The 22,140-nt window shown below is 41.5% G+C and overlaps 1 protein-coding gene and 1 non-coding gene across 10 annotated transcripts in view; both read right to left on the bottom strand.

Moving 5' to 3' along the window:
* The window catches only part of CF3H1orf105 (chromosome F3 C1orf105 homolog), a 55,845-nt gene that overhangs the window by 9,780 nt on the left and 23,925 nt on the right, over positions 1–22,140 (bottom strand). For 6 of the 9 annotated variants that reach the window (XM_042924869.1, XM_042924865.1, XM_042924868.1 and 3 more), the window contains 3 exons: positions 20,764–20,838; positions 14,586–14,653; positions 11,644–11,711 (listed from right to left, as the gene is read on the bottom strand). In XM_042924869.1, coding sequence (XP_042780803.1) covers positions 11,644–11,711; positions 14,586–14,653; positions 20,764–20,814 — 187 coding nt within the window. In that variant the 5' untranslated portion in view covers positions 20,815–20,838. Of the gene's footprint in view, positions 1–8,259; positions 8,632–8,839; positions 10,182–10,411; positions 10,892–11,643; positions 11,712–14,585; positions 14,654–20,763; positions 20,839–22,140 lie in introns of those variants that run through there. The other 3 variants (XM_042924866.1, XM_042924867.1, XM_042924873.1) reach the window with 3 other exon arrangements.
* On the bottom strand, positions 3,901–4,007 carry LOC122212559. The gene has a single exon (XR_006199225.1). It is a non-coding gene; the product is annotated as a U6 spliceosomal RNA (small nuclear RNA).

The following is a 22,140-nucleotide window of genomic DNA, read 5'->3' as shown; positions in this document are numbered from 1 at the left end:
TGTTGACATTCTCCAAGCCTACCCACTTGGGTCCCTCTCTTTACACACTGCAGCACAACACCGTCTCCTTGAATTATCTCATCGATATCATTAGCTTCAAATACCACCGTCAGACTGTTGACTCCTAGAAATGAACCTCCAGTCTAGTCTCTCTTCATAGGGTCCAACTGTATATTCAGCTAGAAGTTAAAAAGATTTACCAACCTTGCCTGGATTTTTGCAAAAGCCTCTACCTGGTCTCCCTCCAACTGGTCTTTCCTCCTTCCACTCAGCTGTTTGTTTCTCAAACCCAGTTCTGGTCATGTTTTTCTTCAGCCTGCTGAGTAAGTATTGCACATCCACATAATATCATAGCTGGTATTCTGTACGTGCCTTTATGATTACACCTATCATATGGTGTTGTAATGCTTTGTTTGCATATCTGTCTCTCTCATTAGACTGTGAGTTCTAACTAAAAACTATTATCTATAAATCATCTTTGTAAGGCTTCCATGAAGCATAGAGTCTGGTATGTTTTAGGAACTCAGAGAATGAATGAAATAGTTAATGAATGAAAGCAAATGTTGGGTTGGGCTGAGATCCCTTCTTGTTAAACATTAACTCCTTTTAAAACCAACACTGCCACATTTCTTACTTCTTTGTCAGCTCCTTAATACATTATCCCTGTTGACTCTTGTGTGATATTCTACAAGTGGAGACACAGAAAACCTTAGACCAGCTTTGGAAGGGAATCTCTAAGCATAGAAAGAACCCTAACTAAAAGCATTCCAAGCACAGTTTCAGATCCGTCAGGTCATACTACGTTCACAGCTAGTTAATAACTAATATTTACTGAGAGCTATGTGCTCAGGTGCTGTACATAATCACTCCACTTAATCCTCACGGCAACCCTATGTGGTAGGTATACTAGCACCACCTTGATGGACGTACCGTCTTATCCACTCTTGTGCCCTGGTACCATCATGTACCAAGATGGAAGTACCATCCCAAGGGAACTCCGCCAACATGAGCGCAGTGCCCATGCTTGTATCTGCTATGGTTCATCCCCCCGTAGAGGCTGCCCCTTTGCACTAAAGACAGTAGCAACGGCTCTTTAAAATTAGCTTATGGACAATTGTTCTAGGAAACCCTGTAGCTCAGGCTAGAGACTCCTTCCTCTCTCCTGTGCATACCTCCATCACAGCACTTCTAACATGTCATTGTGATTATCTGTCAGCCTACCTCTACTGTCCAGTTAGATCACAAACTTCTCAAGGACAAAAAATGATTATATCAATTGTTGTATCTACAGCACCCAACGTGATGCCTGTTGCTTGGTATGTTTTCAGCAAATATTTATTAAATTAAAGTAAATCAAATGGAGAAAAGCCCTAAGCTAACTGATGGCCCTAGGGGGCACAGAGGCCTGCTCCCAGAACTGGACACCTTCTATTTCTCTTCTGTTTCTCAATACTGAAACTGATGCCCTCTTTAACATAAAAATTTTATAGCCCCTCTGATAATAACTAATATGCAAAAGATAATAGTTTTTAGCTACAGTCCAGTTTCTGCACATCCTCACCAGCTAAAAAGACTTTATTCAGATTGACTTTCATTATTTTCTACTAACGTAGTTATGTTTGTTTTAAATGCATGTGTATATATGCAAAATATTTCAATATTGAATGCAACTTCTTCAAAAAATTTTTTTAAATGTGTATTTTTGAAAATTAAAAATAGATCTACCCTATGACCCAGCAATAGCACTGCTAGGAATTTACCCAAGGGATACAAGAGTGTTGATGCATAGGGGCACTTATGCCTACTTTCAACAGTAGCCAAATTATGGAAAGGGCCTAAATAAATGTCCATCAACTGATGAATGGATAAAGAAATTGTGGTTTATATACACAGCGGAATACTGCGTGGCAATGAGAAAGAATGAAATATGGCCTTTTGTAGCAACATGGATGGAACTGGAGAGTGTTATGCTAAGTGAAATAAGCCATACAGAGAAATACAGATACCATATGTTTTCACTCCTATGTGGATCCTGAGAAACTTAACAGAAGTCCATGGGGAGGGGAAGAAAAAAAAAAGGTTAGAGAGGGAGGGAGCCAAACCATGAGAGACTCTTAAAAACTGCGAACAAACTGAGGGTTGATGGGGGGTGGGAGGGAGAGGAGGGTGGGTGATGGGTATTGAGGAGGGCACCTGTTGGGATGAGCACTGGGTGTTGTATGGAAACCAATTTGACAATAAATTTCATATTAAAATAAATAAATAAATGTTTATTTTTGAGGGGGGGAGGGGCAGAGAGAGAGAGGGAGACAGAGGATTCAAAGCAGACTCTGCACTGAGAGTGGAGAGCCTGATGTGGGGCTCAACCTCACCAACTGTGAGATCATGAACTGAGCTGAAGTCAAACATTTAACCGACTAAGCCATCCAGGTGCCCTGAATGCAACTTCTAAATGCACCTCCCTACCCCCAGAGATCATGATATGGCTCCACTGAGAATTCCTGGGTTTCCCAGTTTTGCTCTGGTCAGCCCCTTCCTCAGGCAGCCCCTTGGATCTCGTCTCGTGACTGGGCTTTACCACAGATGACCAGACTTCCAAGATACTGAACTCCTGCTCTTGACATTTCCAAGTATCTCTTTCCCCATCTCCACACACATCTCTACCTCCCTCTCTACTGCTGCACTCCACTTTTTTAGGACTCCAATTGCTAACCAAAACTCTAGGGCTGACAGGTATAAGACTTGTTCACTGCCTTTGCCACTCTCTTGGGTCTAGTCTGCCTTCCTACCCTCTACCACCCACCTTTGAAGCCTTGTCTATCCTGGTGGGCAAGCTTCACACCAGGACCTACCTCCTCTGGCTCCTCTCTGCGCTATCAGTCCACAGACATGACACAATCCAGTAACCTTGAATGTCTAACAGGCTAAAAGAAGAAAGGCCTCTGATGCCAGCACATGTCATTTCCCACTCTGGGAAAACCCAACACGATGAGGCTGGGTTTTGTTTGGTTTGAAGCCAGTTTTATCCCTCAGATGGTAGAGGATTCCATGGAGAGAACTGCTATTTTGAACATAATTCTAACAAGGTTGAGGTGATCGGTTGATAGGAAATCTTAGATATTGTGTTGACCAAGAGATGGACACTGTTCACAATCAGAGGCAGAGTAGGATAGAGGAAGGAGCTTCCGATATGTGCTCAGAAAGACCCAAGTTCAATTTCCGACTACATACTCAGAAAGACCAAGTTCAAGTTCCAAAGTGTGAGTTATTTAGCCTTTGTGAGACCCAATTTCTTCACTCATATTTGGAGATAATAACCCTAACCATTTTGAAGGGTTATTGTAAAGATAAAATGTGAACTCACTAACAGTGTTGACCATGTAGTAGAGAACACAGTAAAAACTTATCTGATTACCCTCTTTATCAGCATCCAGTATGAGGTTGGTAAATGTTAGTTTATCAGATTTCCAAATGTTAAATGAAAACACGTGTTTGTTCCTGTGGTCAGAGACTCTAAGTGGAAACCTTGAGCACAATTGTATCATTTCTTATAAGATTTTTTTTTTTGCCATCTGAATAATTAAACATCTTATTCTTTAAAAACTAATGGGTCATGATAGAAAATGGGTTTAAAAGCTAAACAATCACAAAAAAATATATATGAGGACTGTTAAGCATATGAAAACAAGTTCAGTCTCATAATTAGAGAACTAAAAATTTCAATGACACAGAGATATTTTTCATCTCTAAAATTAGTTTTAAAATAAAAATTATTACAGTCGTTGTTGAGGCTGAGAGTAATAGGCACATGCATGCATTTGTAGTGGTAATATAAATTAGAAAACTCTTATGCAGGGACATTTTTCAATTTCCAATAAATGTACATATGAGCTTAGCTTAAAAAATATGGGACACTTCACAAATTTGCATGTCATTCTTATGCAGGAACCACGCTAATCTTCTCTCTGTCCTTCTAATTTTAGCACATGTGCTGCTTTTACTAAGACGGGGATACGTTTATCCTCATTATGTGGCACAGGAAACCAGGACTCAAAGAAGTTAAGTAACTTGACCAAAATTATACAGTTATAAAATATCACAATTCTGGGTTTATCTCTGCAATTGCATCAACCCAATATGGTAAGGATGTTATCTCATACTTATCAGAAGGTCTAATAGGTAGTTACATACAAATTTGATGAACAAAAAAGAAAAAATAATAATTACTCAGTAAATGGCCTTTACTTGATAGCAGCAGTTGAAACGAACAACGTGAAGAGGGCTGGTATTTAAAGAGGTTTTGGTTTTTTTATAAAACAATTATCTTGGCCTTTGCAGCAGGTCAATGTCATGAAAAAGAAAGTTGGGGTACAGTTCGCTTAGATTAAAACAAGCAAAACTGCAAAGTGTCCTCCCTGATTTTTTTTGGCTTTGAGAAGACCAGCCATAATAGACATGTTGGGAACAAACTGGGGAACTTGAATATGGACTGAGTGGAGATAAAAATAAGGAATTATTATTCACTTTTCGTTGTGTGTGATAACAGAAACTGTCCTTTAAAGGAGAATTTTTTTTAATTAAAAAAATAATTTTTTTAAAAAATTCTTTTACTTTGGAGCTACATGCTGAACTATTCAGTGGTAAAATGTCATGATGTCTTTATTTTCAAATGGTTCAGTAAAGCGATTTGTAGATAGAGGGAATGTGGAAAAATATTGACCACTGCAGACTCTAGGTGGAGGATATATAGGTGTTCTTTGTGGTATTATTCTATTTCTCTGTCTGTTTGAATATCCTCAGAATAAATTACATATGAAAGAAGAGGCCCTTGGGAAGCTCTGATCCAAAGGGAGGGCTCTAGAATTGTTCCACGGGGCTTGGTTCCTGGCCCTGTTCCTTACAAAGACTGGGAGGACTAACACTCACTGAAACCTAGGTTTGGCAAGATGGTCACTGGCTGGAATCTGGCTAAAGGAACCTTAAGAAGAAGAAGGTAGGGTCGTGTGTACGGGCTTGAAAAAATGAACAGCCTGAGAAAAGCTGTTAGAACAGCAATTTTCACCAAAAGGGCAAAAAAGCGTTAGTTGGTGGCAAGTCATTGTGCGAATGAAGTCACACAGCTGCCAGGAAAATGAATTTCAGGTCAGTCTTCATTTCTGGAAGCAGATAATCCAGAACGAGGGGGGTTGAGAGTCCCTCAGGCACATCGGGCCAGGTGTATCTGGAGTTTGAGATTCCACTCTGAGAGCCTTGTTTTGAGTGGCCCTGTGTGGGTCCAGAGAGGTTGACCGGGTCGTGTCATATTGGCCAAAGAACCTCAGGATCAGAAGTTTAAAAAAGACTAAGAGGAACACGGGTGGTGCCATCAAATATTTCATGGGTTTTGTGCAAGACGGACTAGCCCTGTGTAGGCAGCTTCATAAAAAAGAACCAGGTACACTTGTTACACTAAAATGAAGACTTTTTGTAAAGATGCCAGGGAAGGACTGCCTTTGCTAAATGGAGAGCATTGTGTGCACCGTTCATCGTTCATCGCTCTCCTTTCACGCTAAGAGAACAATGGTAAATTTGAGACAAAGAGAGAGGAAAAACAAGACAAAGTTCTTCAGAAGTTTGAAACGCTACATAAGCTGAAGCAAGGTTTCTATTTGCCGGTACTAGCATTTTGATAGCAAAATTTCCAAGGGCTGGAGATAAAATTTATCTTTGCGCTGGATGCTTGCCTAACGTTTGCCGTTTGCAAGCACGGTGTTGTCCATGTTCACGAAGACAAATAATTACATTGATAGTTTATCCAAAGCTAGATAGCCCTGGTCACTTTTCAAAGTTTTTATTTGTTTGCTTGTTCCATCTTGTTTTGTTTTTGAGTCAGTGAAACATTCATGTGGTTTAAAATTCAAAGAATAGGGGCGCCTGGGTGGCTCAGTCAGTTAAGTGTCTGACTCTTGATTTTAGCTCAGGTCGTGATCTCACGGTTCTTGAATTCTAGCCCTGTGTTGGGCTAGACAGTGTGGAGCCTGCTTGGGATTTTCTCTCTTACTCTCTCTCTCTCTCTCTGACCCTTCCCTGCTCATGCTTTCTCTCTCTCAAAAGAAATAACCTGAGAAATGAAATTTAAAAAATAAAAATAAAATTATTTATTCAAAGAATAAAGGAATACTATGAAATATCTCCTCCCTCTGCCAATTTCTGTGCTCCAGCCATACAGTCCCACTCCTCAGAGCCAACTAATGTTAGCCAAAATCTTGTTGTTGCAGGCATGCCTTGCTCTTTACCTAATTTTCTCAATGTGAGAGTCTAGGAAGCAAGGGTTTCCTGACTCTTTGGCTATGTGACCCATAAGATGCTTTCTGTTACACAGGACCAAGTAGAAGCCAATCCCAAGGGATTTAGGAACAAGTATTCCCTGAAACAGCAAACACCAGCAAATGCCTAACTCCACTATTCTGCAGTTTACAGGCCAGGAAGTGAAATGCCTCGCCAAAGACTTTGCAAGGGAAAGATAACATCTGTGGGGGTAAATATGGCTATTTCTTCTCTGACCAACTTTTCCGGCAAAGTTATACAATTGCATCTTTGTTCTTGTCCAGAGAGCTGGGCGGCTGGTGCTATGGAGCACCATATTATGTGTCATATACTATTGTTGGTATCACTGGGGATTTATAGTGGACAGTAACTCATGCTTATTTACATATTGGCCCATCCACATGCTCTTCATTTATGTCTCTCTGTGTTATTTCTCCAATGGAAACAAGTTCCTAATACCTAATACCACTGCCCCCAATTCAGGGAACTCAAGCTCCTATTTTCTCATATTGCTTGGCAACTGGGAATGGACTTTTCTTGTAAATATCTTTCAACTATGCATCTGGGAGGCTCCTGTGGGGATATGTTGTTAGTATGAGATATCATTCTCATCCTCATTAAGTGATACATTTTTCTAGAGAGACAAGAATTACATGTATGAAACAGGGATTGTACTTAGGGCTCTCAGTCTTTAAGAGTGTAAAAGTTTCCTACGATGAAAAAGTTTGAGAACCACTGATATAGACTATTGTTCTCAGTCACCACACTAGAACACTGGCAAACACCAGAACGTTATTCTTCTTGATGAGATTTTGGAAACACCCTTGTACTCCAGATGGGGACTTCTTGAGACTTAGGAAGCAGTCTATCTGACTAAGCATATAACATTCAAATTACCTCAAAAACTCCAAATAATGGTGCTTGGGACATGTATTTCTCCCTAATTCAGGGGTACAGATACCCCAAATCCTTTTACTGGATATGTTCATTTGCAAAGCAAAAAAGAAGAAAGAAACATTTTTATCCATGGTTTGTCTGTCCTTTGGCAATGATCTGAAGTGGAATCATGATTCATGTGTGCTCTGAGAGGAAGTGCGTATTACTTCCGGAATTACTGAACCCTAACTGAACTGAAACCAAGAATCATAGCCTACCAGAAACATAGGGCAATCGATCAAGTTTTACTGGTTTTGGGGGGGTTTGTGTGTGTGTATAAGAAATGAGGTCAATTTAGGTACCAGGCCATTTGTTAAAGATTCCTGAAGCCTGTTCTTCAAATACAGTCAGCACAGAGGTTGGTTCTCGCATGTTGGCCCAGCGTCCATTTAGCCAGGATTTGGGGATTCTACAAGGCTATTGCACCCTAAAGAAGGGAAGGGACCTTTTATATATGAGCCTGAAGGTGGGTATGGACCACTTGTGCCTATAAATACAATATTTGTAAGCCTAGAGTTTTCTTCTGTCTCCCTCACACTGCTGACACATGGACCAAGACAGAGCTGAAGGTGTACATTCTCAAACCAAAGTAACAAGCACATGACAAAATACAAGCACATGGTTTAGATACGATGGAGCAAAGATTAGATGAATATCTGATTACACACAGGGCGCTAAATGACATCACGTGAGCGGGGCAAGGCACGGTTCCTGTCCTTGACGGTTGCAACCACTAACCACTTGCCATTTTCCCCATTGCATCACAGTATCCTCTTGTCATCTGCCAGTTAACTGACAGAGATAAGGACAGAAAGGTGACCTCCATTTCCCTTTCATTATGTATTCATAATAGGTTAACCCCCTGAGGGACTTCCCAGAGCCATCTCCATCCGTCTGCTCTGAAGAAGAGCTGAAATTTTCACAGGAAATTCACGTCTTAGAAACAGAAGGGTGTTGTCTATTACACCACAATTATGAATCCTAAAAAAATAAAATTAATGACTCTTGAAATGTTCCACTTGAATCAGCAAGTCTTTATCATCTTGTAAATTAGACCACTTGTCTTTAGGAAAAGTGAGAAGAAGATTGTCAAGAGCTAGAATTCTAGCAACTCCCAGGAAGGCAAAAGTGAGTCACCTTTTTGGCGACAGGTGGGTATTTATGAGAATGCGCTAGCGTCAGAAACAGGCTTGGTTAACTTGTTTTCTCTTGGTGAGTCTGGAAGAGGATGAGCTCCAGCCACTCATTGCCTCATTGTCTTGCCTACCGGCTCCTTTCCGGGCAAGGAAGAGAGCTGTGTCTCCCGCAGAGATTTGTAGGTATCTGCCAACAGTCCGTGGAAGACAGCTGTCCTGGGGCCCAGAATGGGCAGTCTGTAGTGAATGCTCTCTGGGGGATGGTGCAAGAAGAAGGAAAAGCAAGGGCTTCTTAGAATCTATTTTTAAAGAAATTCAAAGTATCTAAAGGTCACCAAAGGCTTTTGTTCAACCTTATAAAACAGATTCAAAGTTCACATAAGAATTCCTTTTAGGAGAACCATCTTTAGGCTTCTACAAATCTTGTCAAGGAGGTCAGAAAAGAGTACCTAGAAGCAAAACTCAAGTATTAAAAGTCGTGGCCAATTAAATACAAAGTGAATATAAAATGTGTCTGCAGTGGTAATGTGAGTCAAAGGGAAAAGAGGATTCGATGCTTAGAAGACTTTTCAGGGACACTTATATGGTTCTGTCTTCAAACAAACAGACTCACATGATCTTACAAAAAGTTGCAATAGTACTTGCATGTCAAAACGAACCTTCATTTTATGAAATGATTTAATTTAGCGTTCCTTAAATTCCTCATCATCCTGGCCTCTTCTTCAAACGTGATTCTAGTTACAAAAAAGTTGGTTAATCTTCAACTTTTCCAAAAGACACATTGCTTGAAGGAGAGTAAATTAGTGCATGAAATAACATCTTTCTATTGGAAGTCACTGAATGTAAGGGACTTGGGAGTCCTGAATTCTCTGGAAAGCTCCTCGCTCCAGCTGAGTGAGAGCTAAGAGATGTCACAAGACCACAGACCTAGGATCCGGTTCAGTCTCGTCACTGGAATGAGGAAACAGAGGTCCAGGGTCACAGGCACTGATGGACTGAGGACCAGAATCCAGCTCTCTTTAATCCTAGCTCAGTGTCCCCTCACTGGCCAGGTGGTCGGCCAACTCAGGGGGTTTGCATCTCTACCGATGTTTACCGACAACAAGAGCCTGTGTCATGAAACGCCAGAGTCAATGTAAGTGAATCTAGAAGAAATCCCCATCACTTACAGAGATAGGCTCTTTCCGTTTACTTGGTTCTTACCAATAATTACTGATAACACATAAAGGTTAGCTGACTCCAGAAAAATACTAGAAGTCGCGGTTGTCATCGATGAGAAGAGTCAGGCAGTGACCAGCAGGAACGTTCACGGGGATGAGTCAGCCGTCTGGCACTTGGAGCGTTTCCACAGGCGGTGTCACACAGGCGGGCGGCAGCTTCGGCAGCAAGCAGCAAGCGCTTTGGCAGGGACGCATCTCAGCTTTACAAACCGCTGGGGCCAGAGCCCTGTCAGCAGTTGTTCTGGGCTGATCAAAGGTGAAGGCTGCTTGTACTGAGTGTCTGACTCTCAGGCGCGGGGGCGAGGTGGTGGGCAGGCAGAACGCTTCGCTGGTTTTACAGGTGGGAACACGGAGTCCCAGACCGTTTAAACAATTTGGCCAGTCCTGTACAGCAAGCCGAGGCTCTGAAGCCAGGCCTCGTTGCTTCTAGGCTGGTGCTTTTACAAACACCTCGGGGAAGGTTAGAATAACCGAAGTGAAGCTTAGAGATGTCACAGTAGGTCCACCAGGCTTTAGCTCATAGCCAGCTCCGTAAGCACTCTCCCTGAAATCCTCCTCCAAGACTGCTGCCCTTGGATGGACTCTAGGGGCAAGAGCCATAATACGTCCAAGAACATAATGTGCTCATGTTATGTACACAAAGTCTGGCTCTTACATCGGTAATTGAAATACACTCCCAGCATTAATAAATTGATGAAAGGCATCTTATCGCACTGCCCTATAGAATTACAAAATAAACATTCTTGCTGAGGGAAGGGCATGTAAGAGTGTGTGTGTGTGTGTGTGTGTGTGTGTGTGTGTGTATTACTCCTTTGTGAGGCAGGCCTGAAAAAGTCCAGGTTCAGGGTAAACTCAGAACGAGTGTGTGACTGGAACAGAGAACACTGTGACCGGACGCACATGTCGGTCACCCAGTGTTCGTCTGGCTTCAAGAAAATGAGGTGGTTGTGAACCGGTGAACAGCAGAGTGTGCTCTTTCCTTGGGTGGATGCTCTTAGCTCGAGGCTCTTCAGACCCTGAGGCTAAATGAGAGCCATGACCAAGGCCGGTATTTGTGGCTACCTAAGAAGGGGTTCACTGGGACTTGGCAGCCTTTGGCTGCACTCACATGAATGTCTCCAAACCTCAGCTGTTTACCTTTTACCATCCCAGCAGGATACCCCTTCTATCTTCACATTTCGGCTCTGGATGCCTTCTCAGGCAGTTCTGGCTCTAGTGCCCCTGAAGCCTCCCAAGATGGAGCTCAGACTTTTCCATTTGAATAAGCAAAGAAAGTGATCCTGATTCGCCTTACTGTGTGTATCAAATGAAAGAAAAATTGGAGGTGGCTTCAGTTGATACGGGAGCATGTGAGACGATGGATAAAGTCGCTAAAATGATAGCCTATGCTGCACTAAACCCCTGAGTTGTACCACCCCAAGGAATGACCCACCCCCACCTTCACCAACCCAGTGTTGGCTTCTCTAGAAGATGAGACACAGGTCAACACTGAAGCTGGAGTTAGATGGTATCCTTTTTTTTCTATTAATAGCAAGTGGACATAAGAATAACGCAGGGCTGCTGCCAGGAGAAGGCAGGTGGTTTAGGAAGCCTGTGGGGTGGAAGGTTCAGGCCTTCGGCGAGGCCATTCCAGGGTTGTGGGCATGCAACTCCTTCCCCACATTAACTGGTACTGTTAGGACTGCCTGAGATGGGATGATCTACTTTGTGCCCCATTTCCATGAAGATTCTTCAGCAAGTAGATTACGGGGCTCTTTAGAAAGAATGAGGCAGGGCCATATGGCATGGAGAGGACCCAGGAAGGAAAATGGCATAGATAAAGGCCAGTGAAGCCTGGGGAGGGGACAGGTGGGCTGGTGTGAAGGGAGCATGTCAAGGCCATAAGCAGCATGTGAAACAGGCCATAAGCAGCATGTGAAAAGAGAAAGGGGCAGACAGTGGGAACGTGTTCAGATAATTTAGAACCTATTTTAGGGATTAAACTTTTCATCCTACTACTGTGGGGGTTGTATGTCCCCCAATACAAGTACTCTAAAAATGCAAACCTGTTGAGATGTCATTACAGGAATGTTTGGATTCAGTCTTGGCTTTTGGTGGAGGAAGACTCATCATTCTGTTCGGAAGAAGCAAGAAAACACATTAGTTATGTGACCAAAGCTCAGTGGAAAGGAATGTATCTTTACACATTTTAAAACACAGATGCTGTCTTGAGTCTGGCACCTGTTAACCTGGCGCTTAGACCGCTTGGCCGCAGTGCGAGATGACTGGACCAGAGGCTGCTGCATCTCAGGTTCTTCTTGCTTTATGGATTTTGATAAAAACTTCATTGAAGAAAATATCTTATTCACTGTCAGAACATGTATGGTCTAAAAACAGAAGGAACCAAGAATCCTCCAGTGTCCAGAAAAACATAACAACTCTTCCAGATCAGTAATCTACCCTCCAAGTGCAAAGCAGAATATTTTGGTTAGAACCTTCGTATTTCATCTCATCTCATCTCATCTCATCTCATCTCATCTCATCTCATCTCATCTCATTTCATTTCATGTATTTTTGCTTTAAAAATCCCTTTTTATTCCCATCAATATAATTCTGTTTGACTAATTTCTCTACTTTTGAGTGTTACTAAAGCAAAACAGAAACCATTTGGAAACACTTTGTTGTTAATCCAACTTCAATTAAGTAAAATTTTATACAGATTTTTACAGTTTTTTTAGGTTTTTTTTAAAGTTCTTATTTTAATCACCTGGTGCTCATCACAACAAATGCATTCTTTAATCCTCATCCCCTATTTCACCCTCCAATTTTACAGAAAATGTCTTCACCATATCCTATTTCTCCCGGCAGCTAAGGCTGTGGAAGTGACCCTCAACCAAAACGCATATGAGCCCAAACCATTTCTATATTAAATTGCTTAATTTCTAAAGGCTGACAAATCTGTAAACTTTGATGGGATATCTAAGTCTCTACACTCATTTCATGGTTTCTATTTCTACAAAGATTTTCCAAGATTATTTTTACTTTGTTACCAAAAATATGGCCCATCTGGCCAGTTTATTTTACTCAACTGTCATTAGAGGATTCAGTGGGACTAAGAAAAAAAATCCCTTCTATCACCCATGTTGAGCAAACCAGAAGGTGGTATTTGTCAGGCTGAATAATTTAAGGTTTGTTTGCACTATAATTCAACAAATATATATCCCTCCACTAATATTTCCTCTCTGTCTTTCTTTTTCCCTCTCTTCCTTCTTTCTTTCATTCCTTTCCTTCGTTCCTTCCATTTTACACACATCCTTTAATTTTTACAATGGTTACAATTTAAGTCACTTTTGTTTTGAGAATGAGAGAGAGAGAGAGAGAGAGAGAGAGAGAAGCGGGGCTCACTCAAAGCAGGACTCAAGCTCATCCCATGTGGGACTTGAACTCATGAACTGTGAGATCATGGCCTGAGCCAAAGTCAGATGCTTAACAACTGAGCCACCCAGGCACCCTAAAGTCACTTTTTAAAAACTATTTTTTCAGTAAGTACAATTCTACCTGAGACTCATAAACTGTGAGGACCAATTTAATAAGCTACAGACAGAACCAGGATCTTACTTTATAGTCACACTAGCTAAATCTCAAACAGAAGTGGTCTGTTTTCCTTCAATACATTGAAAAAAAAAATGACCAACCTAATGATACTTCAGGTTAGTGTTGACATGATTTTAGGGTTGGCCCAACCCTTAGTCTAGCTCAAAAAGAATAAATCAGCTAATTGTTTAAAATCAACTAATGATTCTGGAATTTGGGACTTTATTTAAAATACCAAACTTGCAAGATAAATAAACTGGGGCAACAAATTTCAAAAATTCTTTCATTGGAGCGTGAAACTTTTGCTCAGAAATCTCAGACTTTAGATATTTCAGTTTTCCATTTAAAGTTGATAAATAATATTTAGTCGAATTCCTTTTATTATGGTCTCATAGGAGCCTTTTAAAAGTATAGAGTCAGTGTAGGTCAGTGTTATCAGTGCTGGAGCCTGTCGAGTTCAAATACACTACCCATTTCCTCCCTGACCATATCTCTTGGGGCCAGGCACCCAGGACATGGGCTTCGTGCCTCTGAGTCCACATCTCAGCTTGGAGTGAATTTCATAAAAGGAATCATAGCATCTACTGCTGTCCAACATAGGGTTACCAAAAACAAACAAACAAAAAAACCAAAAAAACCCACAACTATTTGTTTTCCCATATTATTTCCCTCTATATGGGGAAAAAAAGTTGAAGATTGTCATTAGATCACATATAACTTTTTTGATTAGTCACATTAAATCTGACTATGACTGTAAAGGAAGTCTACCTATATTGGTGCCTTATCCAGGATGAGTTTGCAGTTTGAGTTTTTTAATGAAGTAAAAACGGAGTCTTTCTTCCCTTTCTGACAGCTGAATACAGAATAAAAAAAAAACATCCTGAAATCCAACTCATCAAAAGTCTGACTGGATTTTATTTTTTATGTACTTGACCTTGTTAAGAAAGCAGCAAATGACCACCACACAAACTGATGACAGCAATTTTTTTTTTTTTTTTTTTTTTTTTTTTTTTTTTAGTAAAAAGTAGCAGAGGATGTCCTGGACTGAGAACAGATTACGTGGGATCTCCCATACCTTCTCAACACAGAAGTCATCTGCATGGAGAATGTGTACTCAGTTCTGCCTGAGTTACCAAAGGAATCTTCTTTCCTCCCCCTCGTACTGTTCTTGGGGAGGTGGAAAGGCAGATTATACTTTCCACCATAATTTCAATAGTTGTTCAAGCAAAAGGATGAAAACAACGATTTTGGTCTAACTATCTTGTTTAAACAGGAAATGAAACCGGTCAAGAAGCCTATTCTCTAAGCATTCCCTGAACATTCTACTTCCTATGTTTCTCAATCCACTGTCCTGTGTCCCCAAACTGATGTAATAAGAATTAAAATGATGTCCACATTGAAATCTTAGACTTACCTATGACTCATTAAATTCTCAAAGGATAGCTTCAGATTATGAGGGATTATCAAAGTTCTTGGTTGTACCTGAGGAAGAAAGTCTCATTTAGAGCAGTGCCCCAACCTGTATTCCAATTTAAATAAATAATGCACCACCTTAGCGAACTCAAGTTGTATCTAGTATTAGAATCATTCACATATTCTTTTGTGACATGAATGAACCAGAGGGGATCACCTACCCACGACTCATAAGGTCTATGCTCTTCCCAGGTTATCAGATTTTAAAGTTAGAAACCTCAAGATTGGTAAACCCTCCCATTCTCTTCGTGGAGCTCACCTCCAATATCCTTCAGGTCTCAGAGCACCTGTCAGCCCCTCACAGACACCACTGACTCCCGGACCACTGTTAGGTAGTCCTCTGCCTTCCATTCTCACTGTTCCCTAGGCTTCCTCTATCAGAATATTCCTAAGGTTTTTATTGTATTTACTTGCTTGATGTCTGGTTTCCCTCATAGACTTTCAGCCTCACCAGGGCAGAGACCATGTCTCTGTTTTTGTACTTCCAGGTTCTAACACAGTGACTGTTTAAGAAGTATTTGTTGATCAAATTTGTGAATGAATGAACCCCCTTTGAAACACACTGGAAAGTTTTAAGTGTGTCCTTCACATAGGACTAAAATAAATTATACGGTTACAGTATTCCCGATTAAGACATTATTTTCTTGAACTTTTCCAGGTTTGTTACTAGCACTAGACATTGGTTTTCTTTTGGGTCTCAGGCTTTCACTGAGAATCATATTCCCCCCATTATTTCTCAAAAGGTATTGCAGCCATGACAATGAAAAGACAGTAACAAAATGTGAGTGCAGATGTTCAGCTGGGCTACTCATTGAGTGACTTGAGATTTAAATTCATGACAGAGCAAGGGTGCCTGGTGGCTCAGTCAGTTAAGCGGTTAAGTGGTAAAGTGGTTAAGCATCCACCTTCGGCTCAGGTCATGATCTCAAGGTCTGTGAGTTCAAGCCCCATGTCCGGCTCTGTGCTGACAGCCCAGAGCCTGGAGCCTGCTTCAGTTTTGTGTCTCCCTCTCTCTCTGCACCTCCCCTGCTTGTGTTCGTTCTCTCTCTCAAAACTAAAAAAATAAATAAACTTATGACACAACAAAACTGCAAATTAAGGACCTTCAGAAGTGCTTGCAAATAGAGAAAAATCTGAATATTAAATCTACAGAAATGCCAAGCACCTACTGTATTTAAGCAGATTGTTGTAACTCTTTAGTTGAGGGAAAGTGAGGGGAGGGGGAAGAAGGAATGATCTGGTAACAGGAGCATCTGGGAGTGGTGAGGGCAGCAAAGACTTCGGTGAGAACCTGAGAAGAGGTTTCTAGATACATAGAAGGGATGAGAATGAAGGAGACACACTGCTTTTTTCCAAGTTTCTTCTGAAGTTGGCTCCGTTCCAAAGAAATATGGAGGAAACTCTCTACCTTCTCCTGATTAGCATGACCCCTTTTCGAAAGCCCCTAAATCCAGCTAGTACTACTGTATGCATGAGTGGGCTACAGGGGCTCCCCCATTTTGTCCCTGAGAAGAAGTGCGTCATGTGGTCAACTCCTATTCAGTCTTGAAAACCCTGCATGGTCTTCTCGGAAGACTTCCTGGATATCCGCTTTCCATGCTCGGCCCACCGGGTCCATTTCTGTTTCTATTCATCATTTTATTGTCATTATTTGTTTGTCTGTTGGCTCCTTAAAGGCAAGGCTTGTGTCTTATTCTTTTATTTACTTATTTTGCCTTCATAGCCTAAGCACCTGGCCCATGGTAAGCAATCAATACGTATTTGTTTCAATGAACTGAATTACATAGACTTTTGAAACCAGTTAATTTACATATGTTAGAGAATGCCTCTAACTTCCTACAGTATGTTCACCTTGACATCCTACTCTGAAGGGGCTTGAAAGTGTGTATTAGAGAACAACGCAGATAACAGAAGGACTACAAAATAGATGTTTTAAGGGGAAGCTCAGCTGTTTGGAGCAGAGAAGTGGCAAGAGACAGTTTACATAAAAGTTAGGCGGATACCCCTGGTGACTCACAACCATAACTTTCAGTAGGCATTACTTCCACACTAAATAGTTGAGCTCCTGGTGTGGGGTACTCATGCAGGTATATTAGTAGTTTATACATGCCAGGTCCTGTTTAGGATTTTTCTGTTTTCGGTATTCATCCACTTTATGCTTTTATTTTTTTTAATATTTTTCTAGTGCTAATCTTTTCGTAAATCCAGACACCATAAGATTCACCATCTCAGCGTACAATTCAGTAGTTTTTAGTAGTGTCACAAAGTCGGACAACCATTGCCACTATCTACTTCCAGAAGATTTTCATCAGCCCAGAAACTCTGTCCTCATTAGCACTCATTCTTCAAGTCCTTGGCAACCATTACCCGTTTTCTATTTCTATAGATTTGCCAATGCTGGACATTTCATATAATGAAATTAATATAACACGTGGCCTTTACTGCCTGGTTTCTTGTACATAACAAAATGTTTTCAAGCTTTATCCAGGTTGTAGCATATAGAAGTACTTTCTTTTCATGGCTGAATAATATTCCATTGTATGGATTGAATCACATTTTGTTTATGCATTTATCAGTTGATAGACCATTGAGGTATTTTCATTTTTTGGCTATTATGAATAACGCTGCTATGAACATCCTTGTACAAGTTTGTGTATGGACATATGTTGTCAGTTCTCTTGTGTATATATCTAGGATGGAATTGGTGGGTCATACGGTGACTCTACAGTTTGAGGAATTGCCAAACTGTTTCCTAAAGCAGCTGCATTCTTTTACATTCCTGCCATGTGTGGGGGTCCCAGTTTCTCCATATCCTTGTCAACACTTGTTGTCCACTTTTTTATTACAGCTGTTCTTGTGGATATAAAATAATATCTCATTATGGTTTTGATTGCATTTTCCTAAAGGCTAATGATGTTATGGATCTTTTCATGTGTTCATTGGCCATTTATATATCTTCTTTGGAGAAATGTTTTTTGAAATTTCTTGTCCAATTTGAAATCGGGATGTTTGTTTTTTATTGTTGAGTTGTAAATAGGGTTTTTTGGGGTATATTTTGGATTCATTTTTTTTCCCATTCTGTGCATTGTGTTTTCATGTCCTTCATGGTGTTCTTTGCAGCAAAAGTTTTTAAGCTTGATGAAGTTGAATTTATGTATTTTTGTTGTTATTTGTGCTTTTGGTAACATATCTAAGAAACCATTGCCTTATTCAAGGTCATGAAGATTTACCCGTTTTCCTCTAGAAGGTTTATGTTCCAGCACTTACAATTAGGTCTTTGATCCATTTGTAGTTATTTTTTGTATATGATGTGAGGAAGGGCACAGCTTCACTGTTGTGCATGTGAATATAGAGTTGTCTAGGTACCATTTACATTAATTTATGTAAATGTAAGTTACATTTATATTAAATTGTCTTGACACCTTTGTTAAAAATTAGCTGTTTGGGACCTCTTATTCTAATTCTTCTGGAGACCCCGGATGTATGTAATTAAATTTGATTTTCTCCTGTTAATTTTCTTAACTGTTCAAAAATGTAAGGTTCTATTTCTGGACTCTCAATTCTGTCCCCATGATCTATATGTTTATCCTTAGGCCAGTACCACAAAGTCCTGATTACTGTAGCTTTATAGTAAGTTTTGAAATCAGGAAGTGTGAGTCCTGTAACTTTGTTCTTCTTTTTCAAGATTGTCTTAATTATACTGCATCTATTGCATTTCCATATGAATTTTAAGATCTGCTTGTCGGTTTCTTCAAAAAACTCATATGAGATTTTGAGAACGATTGTACTGAACGTGTAGACCAATTTGGGAGTATTGCCAGCTTAACAATGCCAAGCATTCCAATCTGTAATTATGGTTTTTTTTCCATTTGTTTAGGTCTTTTAAAATTTCTTTATATGATATTTTATAGCTTCTGATGTACAAGTCTTGCATTTATTTTGTTAAATCTATTCCTAAGTATTTTAATTTTGTGATGCTATTGTAAATGGAATTGTTTTCTTAATTTCATTTTTGAATTGTTCATTGCTAATATATAGAAATATAATTGATTTTTGTATACTATCTTGTATCCTGTAACTCTGCTATACTCATGTATTAGTTTTAATTGTTTTTTGTGGGTCCCTTAGGACTTTATGTATATAAAATTAGTCATTTGCAAATATAGTTTTATGTCTTCCTTTCTAGTCTGGTTGCCTTTTATTTTTTTTTTTTTCTTGTCTTAACTGCCTTAACTGGAACATGCAATACACGTTAAACAGAAGTAGCAAGAGCGGACATCCTGGTCTTGTTCCTGATCTAAGGGGAAACTACCCAGTCTTTCTTCATGGAGTATGACGTTAGCTGTGGGTGTTCCAGAGATGCGCTTTATCAGGTCAAGGAAGTTGCTTCTATTTCTAGGACTCTTTCTCTATCTACCCCAGCATCTACGTCCAACCCCCTCCTGAGAAAGGAGGGTGGGGGTCTCAGTGACTCCAGCAGCTGTGCAGTACCCCTAACCCCAGGAGGAGCTTGAGGCTCTATTGCACATAGTGAAGCAGGGATATTTCATGCTCATTTTCTAACTTTCTATAGTTTCCTACCAGATGTGCGTGCACTGGTTCTGACTTTCGTGTTTGAGGTCCTTCTTTTGGAGATCTGCAGCAAATGGTAAAACCACAGCGTGTGGTTCTACTCCAGTCAGGTCCAGGCAAGGGCAAAGGTCAAAGAGGTCTTGAGAAAGAGAACAGTGCCGAAGTCCCAAGTGAGCCAGCTGGCCAAGCCGGCTGGGGCCCCAGGGTCAGTGCATTCTAAATGTGGACACAGTGATTCCAGGAATAAGACCAGGAGAAGTCCCAATCCCAGTCTCCCAGATTCTGGTGGCGCTAACATTGAACACTGTGATCCTCATGAAGTAGAACATGAACACAGATTGTAACATTCAGATACACTTCTGTTGGTAGCTCAGTTACATTTCCGAATCCCACACAAAAATTTCACAAAACTGCAGGTCTCTTTCATATCCCAGTAGTCAAAGCACTTTCGCCATTAACATGTCGAAGGAGCCTGTCACCTGTTTGTCTTCCACTCCTGGCCCTTCCTCTTGTGGCACATCAGCCCAGAGTCAAAGGAGAATCATTGGATATCAGAATTGTAGAGACCCTGCTCAACTCCTACCCTAAACCTAACCATTTAGTGAAATTAACCTTTGACCCAAGCCGGACTGGCCCTAACCGTAACCCTTAAACCGACCCAAGTCCTAACTCTGACCTGTATGGCATCCGTGCGGACACGGTGCGGACACAGGCCTCTTTCTGCGGCAGCTCTGACAGATGGTAGGGCTTTGTCCTTGTGTCCTCCATTTCCCCTTGCTGTCCTCTTTCTTTTCTTTTTAATTAAAAAGATTTTTTAAGTTTATTTTTGTTGGGGGGGGAGGGGCAGAGAGAGAGGGAGAAGGAGAATCCCAAGCAGGATCCGCACTGTCAGCGAGTAGCCTGACTCAGGTCTGGAACTCACGCACCATGAGATCATGACCTGAGCCGAAATCAAGAGTCAGATGCTTAATGGACTGAGCCACCCAGGCGCCCCTCCTCTTTCTTTTCTTAATACTCCTTCGTTCCCCACCATTCTGCATCCCCAGTTACAGACACCTCCCACTAGCTAGAAAGTACTATAGAATCTCTCCTTAGCCTTTATGCTGAGGTGCTGGTTGAACTGATAGACCCAAAGATTAAGCTGCTTGTTTCATGACTGTAATGGTAGAGGCAGATTGTGTATGTGTGTGTGTTGTGTTGTGTTATGTTGTGTTGTGTTGGGGAAATTTGAGGGGGGAGAAGTTCCATAATCTCCTGAACCACTATAGGTGTGAGGTTACCTTAGGATCTCAAAGTAAAGTGACTCATCTCATCTCTTTCCCTCTGACTCGTCTGCCTTAATTTATCTTTTGGTTTGTTGAAAATGGGGAGGGTTTATCATATCGTGTCAGGTAATAGTGCCCCCAGGGCCAACAGGTACTTATTTGCAGCCCTTATCAAGGCCTTCCCTGCAGAAAGCATGGTCTCGCATCACTGGGCTCTGGTGGGGAAGGGGTATTGCTGTGCCCTGGGATGCCCCAGCTCCTTCTGTCATCCCACTGACCTACCATTTTTATTTCTTGACATGTGGAGCATAGCTGCTTGCTTCTGATCAGCATGGGGTTACTCTTGTCCCTCCCAGCCTGAGGAGAGAGAGAAACAGAGAGAGGTAAGGAAATGGTGGGGGTATCTGGGGCAGCAAAGAAGGGGAAAGGGGTGGAGGAGTAAGAGAGGTAATAGTTATTCCTTCCATAAAACAGAGAGGGAGTCTCTGGTCTCAGCCCCATCCCGGGTGGACACAGAGTCCAGGCTTGGCTGCAGCTGGTAGGTTCAGAAAGAGTTGAGGCAGGGGGATGAGCCACAGACTAGTCAGTGACCTCAGGACCCCTGCATACAGTAGTACAGGCACAGCTTACCCTTTTTCACTCACACTGACCTCAGAGTCACGAGGCAGGTTCATAGAACGTGTATAATATGGGGGAGAGGGGTCACAGGGACAAACAGAAAATGACTATGAATTAACACCCTTTCCTGTCATTTGATTGTCTGTTGACCTGTTAGTACGTGTGTGTACACCGTGCCCTGACCCCTTCCTGCTGCCGGGAGGGATAGGAAATGGGAAGAGGAGGAATACACCTATGCAGCATAGGGGGGTACCTGGGGTGCACTCCTAAGACCCTCAGTGGACTGGTCCACAAGTGGCTTCGTCCTCTGAGAGACATAAAGCGTTTGGACAAGGCATTATTACTGAAGGTTTGAGGACTGAAAACTAGGGACAAAGTTGGATTCTTTTGACAAATATTTAAAATACATTTCATTTTTATAGGCCATTTAAAAAGAATCAACTGAGTATTACAATGTTGTGGGTTGGTATGTTAAAGCATGAGTGTGAACAACTCGACTCATTCATTCAACAACAGGCATTTATTGTGAGGCCACCCTGTGGAGGGTGCTGGGCTGGGGCCACAAAGATGAATAAGACATTTTCTGGCCCTAAGGAAGGCCAGGGAAAAATACAAATTCATTCATTTGTCCATTCGTTAGGTACCGGGGTCCCTGAAGTAAATAACACACAGCTTCTGACCTCAAGGGGCTTACCACTCGGCAGACTGTGTTCGAGGAAGCACACGGTGTGGAGGGTGTGGTGACAAATATGTTGAGGCCACAGTGAAACTGAAAAAAGCCATAGAGCTCACCTGGATGGGGGTGGGGTGGGGCATAGAGGGAATGGCTGAGACGGGCTAAAGGAGCAGGCAATTCTGGGGTAGGTGTTGGTGGGTGAACAAGGTGTGGGGAGGGCATTCCAACCCAGGAAACGCCACAACAGCAGGGAAGAAGGACCCATCAGATTGGTTCGGAGAACTGAGGCTAGCTGAGAGTGGACTGTTGTCTGGTATGGGGAGTGGGGAGTGAGAGAGGCCAGAGACACAGAGACTTCTGGGCTT

This window comes from Panthera leo, chromosome F3, assembly GCF_018350215.1.
Source record: "Panthera leo isolate Ple1 chromosome F3, P.leo_Ple1_pat1.1, whole genome shotgun sequence".
In the NCBI taxonomy this organism is placed as follows: Eukaryota; Metazoa; Chordata; class Mammalia; order Carnivora; family Felidae; genus Panthera; species Panthera leo.
The sequence above is the reverse complement of the archived record's forward strand: the minus strand, read 5'-3'. Positions and strand labels throughout refer to the sequence as shown.